Source organism: Tetrao urogallus, assembly GCF_951394365.1.
Source record: "Tetrao urogallus genome assembly, chromosome: 6".
NCBI lineage: Eukaryota > Metazoa > Chordata > Aves > Galliformes > Phasianidae > Tetrao > Tetrao urogallus.
This window is the reverse complement of record NC_136819.1, coordinates 7500391-7520860: the sequence shown is the minus strand read 5'-3', so window position 1 is coordinate 7520860 and position 20470 is coordinate 7500391. Positions and strand designations below refer to the sequence as shown.

At 34.9% G+C, this 20470-nt stretch overlaps 1 protein-coding gene across 1 annotated transcript in view; it reads right to left on the bottom strand.

The window, feature by feature from the left end:
* PPFIBP2 (PPFIA binding protein 2) overlaps positions 1–18661 on the bottom strand; it is a gene marked incomplete at both ends in the record, with an annotated part of 69640 nt that extends 50979 nt beyond the window's left edge. The window contains 2 exons of the mRNA XM_079536801.1: positions 5191–5405; positions 18598–18661. Of these exons, the coding sequence (XP_079392927.1) occupies positions 5191–5405; positions 18598–18661 (279 nt within the window). The remainder of the gene's footprint in view (positions 1–5190; positions 5406–18597) is intronic.
* Between the last annotated feature and the right edge of the window lie 1809 nt (positions 18662–20470).

The window sequence follows — 20470 nt, the reverse complement described above, 5'->3', positions numbered from 1 at the left end:
TCATTGCTATGATGCAGAAAAACATGAGAACTGGAGAGCGAGGAGAAAGAAAATATGAAAATGCACCTGCACGAGAATACAGGTAAAAAAAGAAATAGCAACAGAAATCCTTTTTATATACTGAGGAAAGTTAAGCATTTCCAGTAAGATTGTTGTTCAGAGTCTTAATAATTACTAATTGACAATTTCTAAAGGACAGAGCTAGATAAAACTTATCGAAACAAACAAACAAACAAGGCCTACTTCATTCTCTACATAAACATATTTGCTTTAATTGTGATAAACAAATGAAATCAGCATCCTGGGAAAGAACATGAAAAACATTATGTGGACAAGCTCATCTATTTACAAAGACAAGAAACGTGCCAGCCTACTGTATGCTACTTCATAAATGTGAAGTATAAAAATAACTGTAACTTGTTTTTCTTTCTGAAATATCACAAAACCTGAAAATGTTTAGTTGTGTTTGAACTGAACATCTTTGTTGACTGTTGCATTATTGCCTACTATGTAGGTATTTTATAGAATTACATTTTTACACTAAAGTTTGTTACATTAATGCAGTATACCATATTTAAAACAATGAAAAGCAATGCAGCCAGAAATGAAGTGACAGAACACAACGTCAAGTAAAAAACCGTTACCACCCATAACATTAGCTACAAAACTAAAGACAAATGTGACACTCCGTGACTTAGTGCAAAGCCACTGAAGACAACAGCTGAAAGAGTCCTAGGCAAACGGAGTCCTAGATAATATAAATAAATCATATTCATCCTTTTGAAGGCTAGCATGCAATTTCTGCATACAATCATGAATTCCTATGAGGAGGCTTGTAGTCCCTCTGACAATATCAAGGTGCAGATAGCCCATATGGGCAAGAATTGCCCTCAAGGGCTAAACTTCATAGCATGTCACCAGGCTACCTTGAAATATTGGAACATTTAACATAAAAACAAGTCTTGATATTATAACCAGAATACTGTCTCTCATTCATGAGCGCTAAAAGCCTATGGCCATAACACAGTTCTGTTTAATTGCTTCTGGTCATTGTAATTGAAAGTTGACTCTATTAAGTATTATTGGTCATTTCATGGTTGCAAGAAACTGCAGAAAACTAACCTCAGTACATCATTTTAAGAAAAAGATCTAGACCTACTTGCTGCAAAGGTATTTTCAACTTGCTTTAATTCTTTGTGCAGAATAGATTTTCGTATCTATGAAAAACAGCTAATACAGAATTACACAGAATAGCTAGAATTGGAAGGGACCTCAAGGATCATGAATCTCCAACCCCCCTGCCACATGCAGAGCCCACCAACCTCCCCACTTCATACTAGACCAGGCTGCACAGGGCCCCATCCAACCTGGTCTTGAACACCTCCAGGGACGGGGCATCCACAACCTCTGTGCAGCCTGTGCCAGCACCTCACCACTCTCTGTAAAGAACTTCTCCCTGACATCCAACCTAAATCTTCCCTTCTTAATAATAATATCCATAATAATAATAATATCCATAATAATAATAATACAGTGAACTTCGCTGACAGAAAATATGAAACTAACTCCCAGACAAGCAACAACGGAATGTTAAATAATAATAATAATAAATCAATTCATCCTGGCTTAGGTAAATTCCATGCAAGCCATTTACACCTCCCTTCCCAGTAGTTCCAAGGCATTCTCTAGTATTCATAAAGAGTAGGCATGAAGTATATTGCTGCTTCCTGTGTGCTGAGAATTACTCTAACATGTTTGAGGAAGTCAGAAGACCAGACCTGCCTGTTCCTTGCATCACTAACTCATTGAAAAGGAGCTGGAGCACAGCAGAGGACTGGGTCACTCAAAATTCAACTGGAACAACTGCTGAGAAAACATATCCATCTAGTATTTCAAACTGGAAATAATAAACATAAGTGCATACAGAATAATGGCTTGGCTATACTATCCCAAGCAGACTTTGCTGGTATATTTTCAATTTAGCATGTGCCAACGCCACTTGGTAACGGGAAGATTCAGCTATATATAGCTCTGTCATGACTCTCAACATTTGAGTCCTGCAGTCAAACCTACCAGGAGATAGATGTACTGGATTTAACTGACATTGCTCACAACATATTCTCTTCCCATTCAGCTGTTGTTGAAGAGTTCTACTGCTGCATACATGTAATTCTTCTGTTTTTAGTAGCAATAACTTACATTCCAATTAAATATTTATACAGTACACTTCTAAAGACTTCTTGTAACAACAGTTCATATACAAGAAATATACAATTATTTTCTTTTAACTAGCAGAGGATATTACTACTATACTCCATCTTTATAAAAGTATTTGCTCGAGTCTGTCTTGAGGTATCTTGCCCTGAGGAGAATGACCAGGGGGTCCTGATGGACAAAAAGCTGGACATGAGCCAGCAGTGCGCTCTTGCCATCCAGAAGGTCAATGGTATCCTGGGCTGCACCAAAAGAAGGGTGGTCAGAGGGAGGGGATTTTGCCCCTATACTCTGCTCTTGAGAGGCCCCATCTGGAGTACTGTGTCCAAATCTGCGGATCCCAGTACAGGAAGGACGTGGAGCTGTTGGACTTGGTCCAGAGGAGGGCCTAAGATGATCAGAGGATCAGAGCACCTCTGCACCTCTCCTATGAAGAGGCATTGAGGGAGCTGGACCTGTTTAGCGTGGAGAAAAAAAAGGCTCCAGGGAGACCTCATTACAGACTTCCAGTATTTAAAAGCAGCTTACAAGCCAGAGGGTGCTTGATCTTTTCCACAGCCTGATAATGATAGGACAGAATGGCTTTAAACTATTCAAAAGAGAGGAGATTTAGGTTAGATGTTAGGAAGGAATTCTTTTCTCAGAGGGTGGTGACGTACTGGAACAGCTTGCCCAGAGAAGTTGTGGATTCCCTATCCCTGGAGGTATTTTGAGGCCAGGCTGGATGGGATCCTGGACAGCTTGATCTAGTGATTGGCAACCTTGCCTGTGGCAGGGGGTTGGAACTAGATCATCTTTAAGGTCCCCTCCAACATAAGCAATTCTATAATTCTCTCCCCTTTCTGTTTCCTCAAATTTAGTGCCTTCAAAAAAAGATTTTCAGAATTAAGCTTCTAAGAAAAAACATCATGAGGAAAATACTCAGGATTTCTCATGAAGCAGCATTTTAAGGATCAGTATATAAAGCTACACAGTGAAGTGGCTGAAATTTAACATAAACACTCCACTATAAGTAAGAGGTTGTACAATCACAGGTTGTACAATCATGAAAATAAGGGTTTTCACCTATTTTTAAAATTATTTTAGGACCTCTATAAGAACACTAGAGTTCTCCTTTGTACTCAAAGAAGTGATCAACAAAGATGAATTAATAAATGAACAGTGTAGACAGTCAGAGTTCTAAAATAAAACTGTACCTAAATGTATTCTCCCACAGCTCATTAATTCAAACATAGCCCATTGTTACTGCAACAGTTAATTTTTAATGCTGAAATTACTATCTACTTCATGATATGTCCTGTGGTTGTTAGCAGTACTAAAATATTTATTAAGAAGCAGTGAAACCACACACAAAATGGTTTTATGTATTTGAAGTTTCCTTGAAAATTCTTTTAAATGTCTTATGACAACCCTCCTCTTCTTTGTTGTTCAGTTTTCAAGGCCAAAGAATTTACAAACATAAAGCATGTACAGAGACTGCATGAATGCACTTGGAGGCACAAATTTTTAGTATAGTTCTTAAGTAGTAAAAAAGCTACTATTACTGAAGCTTTATTCCACTTTTGTTTCATCAAAAGAAAAGCGCTTTTCTAACATCACAAAAATTGTTATATCCTCATTCCATTCTATGTAGTAACCACCTAAATTCAATGCTACTTCATCTATCTCAAATCAATGTTGTTGAGGTTAATACAGTACAGCTGAGTGCAAATTCAATATCTTGACGTTCAGAGATACCAGACCACAGAAATTCAAAAAGGAGCCTTTGCAGAATACACAAATTTGCAATATGTGGAAATTTTAGTTCCACAAAAAAGTACAAAATCCAACTCCACTTGAAACACTCTATCACCACCAGAGGTCCCATTAAAAATAAATAAAATTAATGCCCTCCAGTGACAGAATAAGCAAAGTAATGTCAGATGTGAAACAAATCCTGAAGTTTTCATACCTTAGACACAACTAAATTTTCCCACATCTTTGCTATATGTAACAGAATTGTTAAGAAACAGTTGGTGGTACTTCACACCCAATAATGGTACTAAATGATAGAATTAATGGAAGGCAAGACTCAATAACGACATCCAACTCTCGGCTCCACAAAGGACTACCAAAAATTTTAAAACATGGAAGTTTTGTGCATGTTTATAGGTGTTTGTTTGTTTGTTTTAACTGTAAAGAAAAAGTGCACATTCTAAGATTGAGTTTAGTGGATGTTTTGTAATTAAAAACAAACAAACAAACAAAAAAAATCACACCTACTATGCTCGAATCTCCTCATGCATACAGATGTCCTTAAAATAAGTGTAGAACTTGTCCGTACAAAACAGGGCAAAATATTTTAAGAACACAGTGGTCTCAACATACTGTGCTATAAGATCTGCTCCTCATCTGGATACGGTTCAGTCCTTTCAATACAGCCAAATGTTTATTCCCTATCTATCCCAACATAAACATCTCTCATTCAGAAGCTAATGCTCTTTTCATTTACCATCATTACCTGGTGTAGAATATATCTTGGAGTTTCAGAATACCAACAAGCAAAAGGATAAAGAATCATGCATCTTATTCCTATTTCTTCCTTCATCAGACAACATCACTGAATTCCAAATTGATAGATTTAAAAATGATAAGCTTTAATTATATACACACTCATATGTTATCTTCAGGAAAGAATGAATATCCACAACAGAAACAAATAAAAGCAAAAAATGTCACAGAAAAGTTCACTTTAAGCTTTGCTTTTATTACATCCAACACAACCTAAGGCCTATCAACTATTCATACTCCTGTGTTCATTTAGTCATCACCTCATAAAGCAGTGATATCAACAGCTTTTTATGATTACTTAATATCTGCTGCAGTTCTCTAAGAAGACAGATTTCAGTAATTATAAAAGTCACTGAAGCATGAGAATACTTGACCTAAGGCTGTTTACAAACAAACAAAATGATAAAGTTAGAAGTAAATACTCACCAGATTCTCTTCAAACCACTCCCGTATACATATTGCTGTGGCCCCTGGAATTTGATTTCGCAGTGCTTCTTTCTCTTGAGGATCCTCTAACATTTCCAAAGCCATCTTTAGATCTTCCAGGAGATGCAAAATTTGAAATGTGCCCAAATATACTGATGGAGCAGGTGACACAATATCATAAGCACAATTAGCATACTCTGCAGCTGACTTCGTACCTAAAAGAAGCAAAAACAGGAAAGTCTTATTACAAGTGACAAATATTTAGCTACTACACACTGCTATATTTGGACTTCAAATATTGACAAGTTTCGATACTTCCAGTAAGACTTAGAAATAAAGCAGTTATTAGTTAAATAATGAACACTTTAGAATTAAACATCAGAGCAATGTACAAGCATATTTCAACCTAGACAACATTTACAATGTCTCCTAAATTACAGACTCCAAACTTTACCACAAATCACCTGTAATTTTCCATGGTTACCATGAGATGTCACTAACTTCTCAGCTACACAGAAGTCTCCACACAGAGCAGTGTTTCTCAAGCAAAACAAGCAAGATTCACTCAGTCCTTTGACAAGAAACTTAAATGAAAATAACCTGTATTACCAGAAATGGAAAAATACGTAACCTCAAACAGGTTTAAAGCACTTTTCACTGAGAACAAACTACCCAAAGTTCTGAGAACTTTGTGAGCTCTCCAAATTATAGAAAACTCTAAAACCCAGCCACTCGCTGACATCCTTTCAGCATCAAACATCTTTCCTCAGAAACATATCTCATGAAATGAAGAACTATAAATTATAATATCTTTGAATCTTTTGTTTTAATACCCTGTTTAGCGAGCTATCTTTTTTTCAGTTCTGAGTTTCATTTGACACCGTTTGGTTTACTTAACAAATACTCAGATGGAAAACTTGTAAAACTTGTAAAGCTTGTATTGGCTTTACTTTTTATAGTTTATTTTATTATATATATAGTTCATTGCTCCATGTACATAACAGATTGCACTCATGTATGAATTCATTCCTGTTCTCTGGCATAAACAATCCCATGTTTTCTCTTATTTGACTTCATGGGAGATACTTACAAAATAAAAGGATTGAGAGGAGGACAGTAACATTTTACATATGTATGCTGTACTGCATCATTGATCCATACAAGGTGATCAAAATCATTTCCAAAGATTTTTCCACTCGCTCCTCTTTTTAACATCACTTTCACCTTATACTTAAGTTGCAAGAGGAAGAGAAGTCTTCATCAAGTTTTGAAAATTACTGGCTAAGATTTTTTTTCCCCGAGCAGCTGTATTTAATTTGAAACACAGACGTATGACTAATCCAAGTTTCCCTCTTCTGTGCACACTACTTTGCATTAATCAATGTTCTTTCGTCTGTTATGGTTGTTTATCAGCTCTGATTTGAACAATACATGTTGTTTGAATCCAGTGAATCTAATGGTATTTTACATATAGCACTATATATATATAATTTAGTAAATATAGCTCACAAATGCATTAACATTGTGTCCTAGTACACTTGAATATCTTCTGCACCTAGATGGGCTTTTTGCCAGAACACTAATTGATCATTTGATCCTAACACTGTTTTCCCATCTCAGTGAGTCATCGATCCAAGAAAGCATTTCGTCTCTCATTTTGTGAATGCTAAACTTCACAATAATCTTAAGGGAAATCTAAATAATATTAACCAGATGTTCTTCAACCACTGCTTTGATGACTGTGATCTACCAGATCACTTACCTGTGCAGATGACTGTGTCATTTTAATTCTACTGTTCTATTTATGTGTTGTTTGAATCAAAACAGTGCAAAGGCATCCTTGGACATTTCTAAGATTTAGCAACACTCAGTAATATTGGCTGTCAGATAGGTTGTTTTCTTTGTTTGTTTTAAAGCAACACATTTATCTTCATTACCTGACTATTTAATATAATTCTAAGCTCTTTTCAAACATTTAGTCCTATTCACTTGTGTTACATATAGGTTTATTTTGATATGTCAAGTGTAAGAACTCATCTTATTTTCTGTCTAAGACTGCAGCCAAGATAATATTTCTCTTCAATATCCAGTTCTAAGACTGCTAAAGACAACAATTTTACCTCCTAAATCAATTTGTCTTCCAGATTTTTTTTCCTTTTAAGAGAATCATCTGTTTTACTGAATTTGATTATTCTAACCAATAAAATATATATTCTTGTTTATTTACATCCTCCTCAATACCTATGCAAGCTGTTTATTTACTTCCCAATGCAGTTTAATCTAGCACAGTATGAACTAAAAACAGAAGTTTGCAAACTGTGTACAACAGGAACTTACATCATATAACATCTTAAATCTTTTCATTTGGCCAGAGAGGTCAATTCTTACTTTCCTAAAGAGATACACACAAGCTGAAATCAGAAATAGCGTTGCCAGCAGAAGAAATGAAGTGATTGTGCCTCAGTACTCAACCTGGTGAGGACAAATCTTGAATGCTGCATTCAGTTTTAGGCCACTCACTACAAGAAAGAATTTGAGGTCCTGGAGCATGTGGGGCAATGAAGGGCAATGAAGCTGTGAGAGGTCTGGAACATGAGTGCTATGAGGAGCAGCTGAGGGAGCAGGGATTTTTTAGTCCAGAGAAGAGGAGGCTCAGGGGAGACCTTATATCCCTCTACAAGTACCTGAAAGGAAGCTGTGGTGAGGTGGGGTTCAGTCTCTTCTCCCATGTAGCTAGCAGTAGGACTAGATCTGCAGACGATGCTTCAAGATAAATAAAGATTTAAAGCAAATGTCCTGGGTTTAAATTGATTATGTTAGCAGCTCAGACAGTTTACACAGGCAATGTAAAGCCAAACTGTACAAACCACTGTAACTTGCTTGTGGACAGTACTGGTAATATCTTCTCTTACCCAACTAAACACCTCACTTATCACATCTTGCTTCCATTCTTTGATTACAATGGTGACATGACACATAATTACTATCATATCCACCTTCTTCAAAAAACAATTTAAAATTCTGTAGGAAAGTTGTAATTGTTCAATTCAGTATTTTACTTGTGAAAGCTTCCTATTTTACTGCTTAGATTCAAGTGGATCATAGGCTTGCTTCTCTTATTTGCTTTCCATATAGTTTCATATTAAATAGATTACATACAGTTCGACAGAAGGACAAGAACACATCCTGAAAAATTAAAAGTGCGTAGGAGTAAGTACATCCATTTGCATTAGTTTAAATCTTCACATCATCACACTGCAAAATACATTAAACTTTATCTCCAGACAGTAAGAAACTGGATCTCTTTGCTGACTGAAAAAAAAAAAAAACAGAAAAAAAAAGAAAAAAAAAAAAAAGGAACGCCCCAGTGCAAACAAACTTGTAGATGTTACCAGTAAACTCTACCCTTAACAGCAATTAGTATGCATCTGACTTCAGTACTGGCAACTGATGCAGGGAAGAATATGGTTTAGTCACTAGAATTTTATTGATAGTCAAGAGAAATGAGTGTAGTTCTGAACTAAAAAAAAAAAAAAAGCAGCAACCTCACTGTATGATTTTCAGCAAGTCAGAGTGTTCCTGTATCTTTTTTTTTTTTTTTTTTTTTCCCCCCCAAGGCCAAAAAAGGACATAGGGGAATCTTTAGTCATTATATTTATATGAAGTTCAACATGATGGTATTCTAGGGCATCACAATTAATCATGATGAATGTATACTTTAAGGAGGGAAAATAATAAAGGAGGAAAAAAAAAGTAGTGGATAAAGACAAGCTGCTCAATTCTCACTTTCACATACAGCCAGTGGATGAAGAGGTTAAAGTGTGCTACTTTCTAGAAAGAATAAGAAAACTATTAAAAGAAAAAAAACAACTTCAAGTTACATGTTTGGGTTACACATTGACCATGGAAGCACACTGTGTGTTCAGAGTTCCTTTCAGTTAGCTGAATGGTTTCAAAGAAAAGTCCCTTTTGGGCAAATACATAACCTATTCAGAGAACAACACTGTTTGCAGCATGTGAAAATAAATTACTAAACAGTACTATTGTATTATTATTTACTATTGTAAACAGTACAATAAAAATCAGAAAACCTTGCCAGTTTGAAAATCTACTCTCCTCAGCTTCTATTATAGACATTCATCTGTCATTCATTTATTATCACTTTTAGCAGTAAAAACTGTTTCTCATCTCTCATTCTCCCTTGCCCCTTTACTTCTTCTCCACTGCATTCATCAGTATGATCTGTTCTCTCTAGTATATATATCTATTCTCTCAGTATAAGTCTATTCTCTCTAAAACTGCCTGAATATGGTAATATTAAGCTCAACAATTAGTGGTTTACAAAGACATTTTTCCAGAAACTGCTGATTTTTTTAGTCCAGAAAACAGTTAAAGAAAACATTAAAAAAAGTTACCTCAAAAAATCCAAACCAAACAAACTGACTTCAACAACAGACACCCCTCTATTCCCAAAATAAAACCAACAGAACCCAAAAGCTAATTCTAAAGTGGGGTACAGATTGCTTCCTATAAACCTGAAATACACAAATAATTGAGTTTTATCATTTATTCTAATCACCTTTGGACAAAGTTATAAACATTTACTCTGGCCTTTTAGTCAATCATTGTTGCACTGCTACAATTTTATTTTTTCTTTTACCTGAGTTTTTACTCAATGAGTATATAGGTTGTCCAAGTTCTTCCTCTCTCCTTCAACTCTGCAAAGTATAATTCCCTTTTGGAGCATGGGTCTCTTTTTCTCACGAAGCCCTGAAAACTTGAATTTATGTAAACTAGCAGTAAAGTTTTGACGAGACAAAATTCAGACTTCTCACTCCTAAGTCTTCTCTCAAAGGAGTGGAGAGGTAACTCACACAATCCTTTCTTTTAATACAATAATGCAAAATACATCACAAATGTCGTATTTTGAATCATAGCTTGCATTAGCTGATCCTTAAATGTCTGCTTTTAGATCTTTAACTACAGTGAACAGCAACAGTTAAACTGGATTAGCAGGAAGCCCTAGAATAGTTTCCAAAGCTAGAAGTGTAGATTATGGCTATAGGTCATAATCAGATGCAAGTTTCATGTAGCTTGGATGATTTTCAGCTGAGCTTTATTTACAACCACTTGTGGAATACTTTAGACAATTTTCAAGAGCGTTCTATAATTTCATATGCAAATCATCTACTCAACCCTTTTCCTTTTACATGCTTATAGATTTCAAGCAGTGATGCTCAGCACGTTACGTATGGTACACACAACTGCAACAAAGATCTCCCTTATCTGGAAACACAAGCCAAGCAGCCTTACAGGTGGTAGAGAAAGGAAGATGGATTCTGCAGTAACAGTGCAAATTTAGCAAGGGTAGGAAAACACAAATCTTAATGTTGTATTTGAGGTCAAGTATCAATAGCACAGGAAAAACACAATCAACACATTTCATTAAAAGACAAATATTTCCATCAATTTCTTCACTTCTCAAACATTTCTCCATAGGTATTTACACACACACACACACACACACACACACAAGCTCACAAAGAGTGCATTTAGAGCCAAAGAAACCATTAGTCAATTAGAAGTGTTGCAAGTCAACAACTACCTCTTTTTAGCATAAAAATTCTACAATGGCTGTAGCAGCCAGTGGTAACACAAAATAATGTTTAATGACAAGATACATCTCTGCAATCAGGAGGAAAATATCTGCATCCAGTCTGTTAAAAAATAAAAGCATAATTTCATAAAAATCATATTATTCTGATTTCCAAAAATTAATACTTTTTTGAATCAATTTCATCACCTAAAGTAGAAAACAGAACAGCTATGATTCTGCACTTAAAGAAATTCTGTTTGATAGAAGTTGCTCCAATCTACCTCTTAGAAATCTAACAACCAAATGACTCATATACTGAAGAACAGATAATGCCCTATAAACCACAAAAGAACCTCTGTGTCTCAGATTTTCAATTATATGGGGCTATGACCGTCATGGTTGAACTGCCTTTCTTTGCTACATACTGTATTGGCAGTTATTTACATTTCTCTGTCTTTTCCACCCTTTGCTGCTATGCCAGTGGAATTTGACAACATCATACTCTGAAGCCAGTTTCAATCCTTTCTCTTCAAGCCAAACTTTCTGAAACTTTTCATGGCAAGCTGCAGAACATCTTGTCTACCAGTTTGAACTTTAGCTAGAAAGTGGTTTTAACATCAGAGACAAGTAATTAAATACTGTTAGGCAATTTCCTCCACTCCACACTGGCATAACAACTCCATTAATCCTTCTAAAGAATTACTCTAGGAGAGCAATACTTCCAAATCTATTACACTAATAGAAATTTTAGCACATATGGACTATTCTCACATGAATTCCATCTCATGCTGTTCCATGGACATGCTATATCTGCCTTGAGTTAAATTACGCCAAAACTTAATACAAATACCTATGATGCATGGATTTTGTTTTGCATAAACACAATGCAGTACTGCAGTTCAGGTATGTTGTTATTGGTACCCAGTCATTATGTGGTTCTTGTTTTATATTGACAGTCCTGCTTCTCTGTACTCAGAGACAAAAAATATTCCTGTTATAAAGTTTTCTACATTTTGAATTAAATCAAGAATTTGCAAGAGATCTTCTAAATCTGCTGTTTTGCTGAAAAGGCAGGACCACATTCAAGGGAAATCAAAGACCAACTTGATCATAAAGGACAGCTTCGTCTTTTACACATGCAGATGTTTGAAGTTGTTTTAAGTTGATTGTTTATAGCAAAATTCTCAATGCCTGTCAGCTCCATCATATTTTGTAGTATTCACCTGTTTACAGAGAGATTCCATCAGCATTACAAAGAGTATCTTGGCCCTCTATCTTGTCAGATACCCGATATCACCCACATCTGTGAGAAAAAATGCTTACAATAGTGAGAATATGGGAAGCATGTTTGGGACAGCAGCCCAAATAGCTATAACGATCTCTTGCAAGGTTAAGAGCTCAAAATTGAGGAAATTCCGAACTTCAAGTTGCTCTGGCAACCTTGAGTAAGGAATGAGTAGACAACGCCTCACAAGTGCAATGATCACTCAAGATGCGATGATTTTCATATGTCTTTAACCATATACCAAAACTGCATTTGAGCAGTTATATAAGGTCATGCTTAAAAGCTACAGTGTATGTAAAAGCCTGACAAAATACAGCAGCAAAAAAATATAAAAGTTTGTGAGTTCACGTCTTCTATGACGGTTAACAAACACAAAAGAAAGATCAGAGAGTCGATGTGAAAAATTACAGATTAAGCACATAAGCAGTGAGACTTTTTAAAGGTTTAAAAGATTCAAAGTTGTTATACATCTATTACTGCTAACAACTTCTAAGATATTATTAATTAGCTTTCCTAAGGTCAAGTATCTGAAGCTAAACCCTAGCATCTAACAAGCTGTAACAAAGGTTACAAACTGAGCACCAAGTATTTCTAATTTTATTCATTATTATTAATTTTCTTCTAATATTAAGGACAATTGAAGGTCACCTTTTTCATCTTCTCTAACCCTCTTACTATCTTGATATACATTTTTACGAGATAGTTAACGATAGGAAACTATTTATTCCTCTATCAAAGACCTGATTTCAAGTCATCTACAATTTCATTTCCTTTTGAATATCTCTACTGCTATACAATCTATGCATATTTTCTAGCCAACGGATTCAAAATGTCACTCTACTATAGCGAGTATTGTAGAATTTCTAAAATGCTCACCTTAATTAATATCTAGAAGTAACAAGGAAAACAAGTACTGTAGATATAGCATCTCTTTTGCTCAGAAACAAAAGCCGAAATTATTGAACATGAACAAGAAGTAAAAAGGGAAATACAGTAATCATAATTGAAGCATAAACCATTAACACAATTACAATTTATCTAGAAAATGTAAGAAAACCACTGCAGTTGTTGCTTCAAGCTATAAAGAAACAAATTGCTCATTATTTCAATTATTCTGTTCCTGTCATCACTACTTCAACTACAGTCTGTGTTAATTTGATATTGGAAATGAAATTCTACACAAATCCCTGTCCTACAAGTTATAACTAAATTATACACCGTTACTATAGAAATTAAACTTTGAATGTGAAAATTGTGTGACAGAAATCATAAAAATAAAAAGCCATCTGGTAGTATATAAAACCGAAGAGAAAATGGTAGGGTCCATTCTCTATTCACTCTTCACAATCACAAGAGGCTTGCACTGCCTGTCAGCTGCATGTCACCCAGCATGCATTTCAGATACAACATCCCTTCAGAACAGACCACAAAAAAATGGAATTAAGTGCTCTCTGTCTGGTCTGGACAACCTCAAATCCTTATGAAGCAGAACAGAGAATTCTGTCTTCTTCATTTAAAGTGCTGCACGACTTAAAGTGCTTACATTCTGAATGAATCCTCTGAGTGAATACCTGATTGTTCATGGGTGAAGCATAAGGTCATTAGGAAATCTTTCATTTTCTACTATTTAAGTAGAAACTCAGTGAAAACCTTACTCTACAAAACCTAAAATCCACTCAAAGGGGTTCAAATACATGTGTCAGTATTTTTTGTCAATTTCTGCATTTTCAATCCAATTTCTGATCACCTAACTAGAGCTCATTTGGTAATCCAACACACACCAAGTAAGATCGCATAGCTCTGGAGCTTGAGCTCTTTCATTTCTGTACTCCAATTAAGATGGGTCAGAAGTTGTATTACACAGCCAAGGTGATGGCTGAATGCGAGTGGGCTGCCCTTGGAGAGAAGGGAATTAAAATACTAACAAACTTTTAGAATTACTTTGGTCCGTTAATCTTTCAGTACTAGTACTGAAATATCAGTACACACCCATGTGATAATACACTTATGTTATTCATTACTTTTCATTAAGTAATAACTGCTGGAGCTTCTGTTAAAATTACAATAATTACACTGATTAACCACTGAATTTAAAGAGATTCTGGATCTACGGAGGATTATAGTATTGTGACATTAATTTTTACACTTTACACTTAGGACAGTTGTTCACAAAAAAAAAATGCATGTCCAAATTATACAGAAATATTTTGAAATACTAAAGTAAAATAAAAACTATTTTAATTCATTATGATTTATTGAAAAGAAAAATTAAACAAAGTTTATAATCCTGTGGAGAAACACATTTTAATGGATGGGGTACAAACCAAAGAAATGAGAAAGTAATGACTTGGGCAAGACACAGATGGACACAATGTCATAAATGTGCTCTACAAGTAAAGAATATGTAAACAGATTTGACATATGAATGCTTCTTTTAAAAACTCCCTCTGTTTCAAGTGCAAAGCATTCTGGCTAATGGATAAGTCATGTTCATTGACAATCACATTAGTCCTTTTTGCTATTTTAGCCAAATAGGGGTAATCATTTAGCATGCCTAATTTATATAGCTAAGAGGGTGGGTATCAGTAAAGATGTACTGAAGCATTAAAGACTTGGGAACACTCACTTATCTGTCAAATTTGATCAAGCCCAAAGAAATTTAATTTCTTAATCTTGTTTTACAATCCTACTCTCATGCACTCTAAACTCTAATATATTTTGTATTGCACTGAGATGCACAATCTACTTAAGACTTTTTATTTCCATTAACCAGAATCATCCAATAGGTATGCTAGCATTTGAAGTAAGTGCTTTTACTTCCACAATTAAGAAGGCTAAAACTAGGATTACAAATCTGTAAATATTTGTATTGTGTTTGCATGCCCAGTTCTTTCCTCAAAATGTTAGAACAGGGCCTTGTGCTGTAATAATAACTTCAGCTATTATAAGAATTTATGGTTTTCTTACTAAAAAAATTTTTTTACTTGCATGTGTATACATATATATCTAAATGTATATTTGTATACATATACATGTACACACCTCCCATACTCAAACTTCAAAAGTTAAATACCTCTAGACTTTTCAGTTCCCTGAAGCAATGATTAATGATCATTTTATGCCTGAAGCAAAGGTTTCTGAGGTCACAAGGAAAACATAGCTCTTCCTAGTACCCATTCAGACCTTATTCTAAGGGATACCTCTTTTTCCAACTACTTTTCCATAGTCCTGAAATTTAGGCTTAGGCTTTGAATCCAGTGCTGCCCAGACACCATGGATCCATGACCTGAAAAAACTTTCAGCAGATGATTTTTACTATCTCCAGTCTGATGAAATAGCTCAGAACAGCTGACTTTTGCTGTTTCTAGACTACTCTAAAAGCACCTATGCTGGTGCAGATAATTTCTCCAATATTTGCATCACATTGTATTTATAAATCTGCAGTTAGAAAACTTCTTGTTTGTCTATTAACAGTCCCCACCCTGAAGGAGTTCTGTACATTATTTCCTCTCTCACTACATTAAAGAGAATATTCCTGTTTTCCAGACCCTCCCCAGATTGCATACAGAAGCCTAGTGGATTGAATTAGAGAGAATCAAACTTGGATAGTAACCATGTTCCCCAATTTGAGGCAAATTGGGATAATCACCAGTATCCAAGTACAGGCTCCAGCAGACATATTCAGTCTCTCAATCATACCAGAATATGCGATAAGCAGTTCTGGAACACACAGAACATTAGCTGGAAAAGAATGACCAGAAAAAACTTCAGTTATCCTATCTTAAAATCACTTTCCTAATTCTAGTAATGGAAAACAATAATTGACATAAACAACTCTCCAAACTATTTGAGCTTTGTGTTACAACTAAAAATAAAGGAACAAAGTAATATTTTTTGGTTGGTATGGGTAGATATAATTCTGAAGTCACATAAATTCCGTTAACATTTTGAAATCAAATCAGTTAACATTGATGAGATCTGACAATGCGTGACTGGAAATCTTATTTCTTCACCATTACATACCTTAATATTATTCTATGTTCCACATAATACTGAATATAACTGGAAATTAGAAAAAAAAATTAAGTAATGTGAAGTCAAAGTCAACTCACCTGAAGCTGTCAATTTACTCACAACACTGTGGAAACATATAACTAGCACATCTAAGTCTTTTTGGTTTAGTCTGGGAATCAACACCACCTAGTTGAGGCAATCTCAAGCATGAGTACAAACTGGGAAGAGAACTTACTAAGAGCAGCCCTGAGGGGAAAGGCTTGGGGGTCTTTGTGGATGAAAAGGGGATTGGAACTGGATGGCCTATAAGGTCCCTTCCAACTCAAGCCATTTTCTGATTCTAGAGAAACAGCTGTGAATGAGATGTGCAAAGCACCAACTGAAACAGATTATTTCTTACAAACTACATATGAAAAGCATGTCTAAATCTTTATTTTGATGGGCAACAACACCACTACAAAACAGCTGTGAATGGGGTGTGCAACCCACTGATAAACGCAGATTATTTCTTACATCACGTGTTTTGCTTCTCTGTATCATTATCTCCATAATCATGACAGCTTAGCAGAGGGTATAAAAGTAATGCTGGTAGGCAGCCTGGAACTATGTAATTCTAGAGCATATTTATCAGGATGAAACCCTAAAAAGTTAGGGGTTTTAAAAGGAATGGGGGAAAGAAAATTTAAAAAAAAAAAAAAAAAAAAAAAAAAAAAAAAAAAAAAAAGTAAAGTCTAGCTAAATTATTTTTCTATCAAACTAGTAGAAGTATGTGATTATTTAATACAGTCAAATATTGCCATGCTGTCACGTATTGTCATATATTTAATGGATTACCTTTCAATACCATTGGGGAAAACAAACAAACAAACAAACAGAAAAGTAAACAACTATTATATTACCCAGAACTGACCTTGCAGCAACGGTTTTACAGAGCTGCTAGTCATGGAAATGCTACTGAGTAGCAATGTTATCTTTGCGAAAAAACTACGTAGCTAGTATGTCTTAGAAGGGAATATGCAATGGTATCTTCAGGCAAAACAAAAATTCTCTAAACAACATATATTCAATATATTCAAGGAAGTAGACCTCTTTGTCGTCTAAGGGCATCATATCGATCATATGAGGAAATACTAAACAACTTGAAATATTTTTTTGGAGCTTGCTTCCAACACAGAAGACTGAAATTGATGAAAATCTTAGGAAGAAGTCTGAAAATCATCAAAATCATGTTAACTTTTCCAACACCTTCCGTTAGAAGAAAACATACCACAACTCCTGGGAGAAAATCAGTATGTAATCTTAGAAAATTAGAAATCTCCTATTTAAACTTCTTTGTTCTGTTGGAAGATATGAATTTTCTGAAGAAAACCTATCCTAAGAAAAGAGAAAATATTCAGAAAAATGAAAGATACATTCATCAAATGTTATCACCACTGCATGTTGGGAAATGAATCAATTATCTCAGAAGAAAGAAAAGAAAAAATAAAAATATCCAGATGTACGCAGATAATTTAGGAGCACACGGGCCTCAGTGTTGCTTTGGCTCTTTTAAAGCATTACCTTTACAAAAGGCACAGCATGGGCGTCATTATTTAAATTTGAAAACATTTAGTAGATGATTTTCCATCATGCAAAAGTGAGATCACAGCCCTACCCAGATGCCTCTTCCAGGAGCTCATGCTGAACGCTGTGTGACCACAAACCCCAAGGGTACTGAGTGCTAACCATAGAATTACCTTCTCTTCTTAGATGCAGCAATGCTGAGACAAGAAGTTTTAATTGCGTTACCATAAGAGAATCAAAAGACAGCAAATTCTGTCTTGCATCATACACCCTTTCTGGCAGGAAACTATGTAAAAATAAAGTTCTAATTTCACTCCTGGATATGAATGCTAACAAAAAGAGCTATACATTCTAAATTATTAGACCGTAAACATTATCATGAATAAGTTCTTTTATACACACACACACACACACAGAGAAAACTACATGGTTTATGAATACATTCTAATGTACTTGTGTGTAAGATACAGATATATACTATCCAGATAACTGAATACATTGGTGAAAACATCACATTTTTCAACAAACACACAGAAATACAAAAACAAAGAAACAAAAATCTAGCATATACTATTTTACAGTAAACTAAATGACCAAGCAAACTATAAATGTAAATTTTCAAACTAGTCATTGCAATTATTTTCTACAAAATTTCAACAAAATTCAAAGTAACCACAGGAAATAGGATTTCTTGAAGTTATCATATAACACTAGAACAAATTAAATCTCTTATTTCCATAGTTATGTGTCTGAGATAGAATTATACGCTTTCTTCGGTTATATTACTTAAAATTTTCTTCACATAAATACTGAACCATAAAAACTTGTGTGTCACAGGGAACTTGGCAAACTGAGACAAATAATTAAAAACAGAAAAATCATAGGAGGTAAAAAGATGAACAAGGTTAAATATAAAAATAATCTGTTGTAAATAATGCTGTATTTATACCTGCAATTATGTCATCCATCTGCTCCAAAGCTGCTTCAAGCATATGACTAGCATCAGAAGCCATGATCTGCAATTTGTTGAGACCTTTACTTTTCCAGCTGAAAGACAGATGAAATCATGTGTGTTATACTCCATCCAACCAGACAGAAAATATATTATAAAACAGTGAAACATGTTACACCATGCAAACAAAACTCCACACTATCAGAAATTCAGCTTTGTAATACAAAAACTAACAAATTGTTCCTATTCCTGATAGGAGATGTGGATTTCTGAGCTTCTCATTTATTCAATTTTTTCTTAAGGTTCTTTACTAAAACAAGGTAATACACATGGGAACAAAACCAAACAAATCTCAGACACTGGAAATCTGAGATTTGCCTGCTCCTCATTATTAGAAACAATTTTCTATATCAAAGCTCTGTATTTTCAACCTTCAGCACCACAAGAAGAGGGTTTCAATAAATGAGCAAACATAAGTGGCTTTTACTGTTTCTGAAAAAAAAAAAAATTGAAGGTCACCTATAAGCCAAATGTCTGAGCTGTGATTTGACTGTTGCTACAAGAGTAAAGAGTTAATGCATACAAACCCGGTGCTGGCTCAACCCCAACAGTAATTATATCCAACATTTTTCACTTCTGACCCTTACATTACAGCACCCCAAGATCAGCCATTCTGAAATCTCTATTTATCATACTAACTGTCTTCTTCTAAATGTATGCAACGATCTCTGGTGTTCTTTCAGTGACACTTTTTGGCACTGGCCACCATGACTAGTGACATGACAAATAGCTAAACCATCTACATTTACTCTCAGTTAGATACTTCCTAAATCCTAAGGAATCCTAAATCACCTGAATCAGAAGCCAGAGGATAAGACCAGATTTAAAATAAAAATCATTTAATTGTAATCATTTTATTGTCACTTCTAATGCACCACCAGAAAAGAAAATCCCTGAAAGTACACTTAAGGCTGACTCCATATTACTGCATCATAAGAAACATTGAAAATCAGTAATAAGACCAACGTAATGGAAAAATAATCAGTAGCAATTAAAATTGTTTTCTTTGTTTATAAATTACAAGCCCTAAGACAAAGTAGTGGTGAAAAAAAACACACAAGGATACAAAGAAAACTAATTTGTTAGTAACTTCTATGTTATCAGTGGTCCGTGTGTGCTACATCCGCTCTGGTCAACACGTTCAACCATTATCTAAAAGGGACAACCGCAGGAATTAATGTCTGAAATCACTAGATTCTAATTTGAGCTCTGCCATTTAGCTAGTCATAATGGTTAAGCTGTTATCTAATTTCAGATCAAAGAGATTCAAAGAGCAGCACAATAATGCCATATTTAAAAAAAAAAAAAAAAAAAAAGGAAAGAACAATCCTTAGTTTCACTCAAGGCAAACATCTATGAGAATAAATGTTGGTTTTGTCTTTCCATTTTTGTCTAAATAATAATTCAAGTATGAACAATGCTAAATGTAACTGAATTTCATCTAATCTTTATAGCAACTGACCCGAATGTTTCATTTAATGATACTGAAAATAATGCAAATTATCCTCAGAATAATCCTGAAAGTTCCTATGTCAGCTGATATAAAGTCAAAACACTGGAACGCTTACATGTGAACATTTCAGACACTTGCTCTGATTCCGTTGCATCAGTTCTTTGATTTGGGTAGATTTCCATCTTTTGTTATCATATTTATCTGCCAGTAGCTTAGCAGATTCATTAAAAACATTAGAGATACCCAGTTCCTAACTGCAGTAAGTCACCTTCCTTGCAATTTTTCCTCCCACCTCAAAGCAACAGTAACATGGGCCACAGTCACCTCAGTGAGAAAAAATCCATCTGTGGTAAGCAG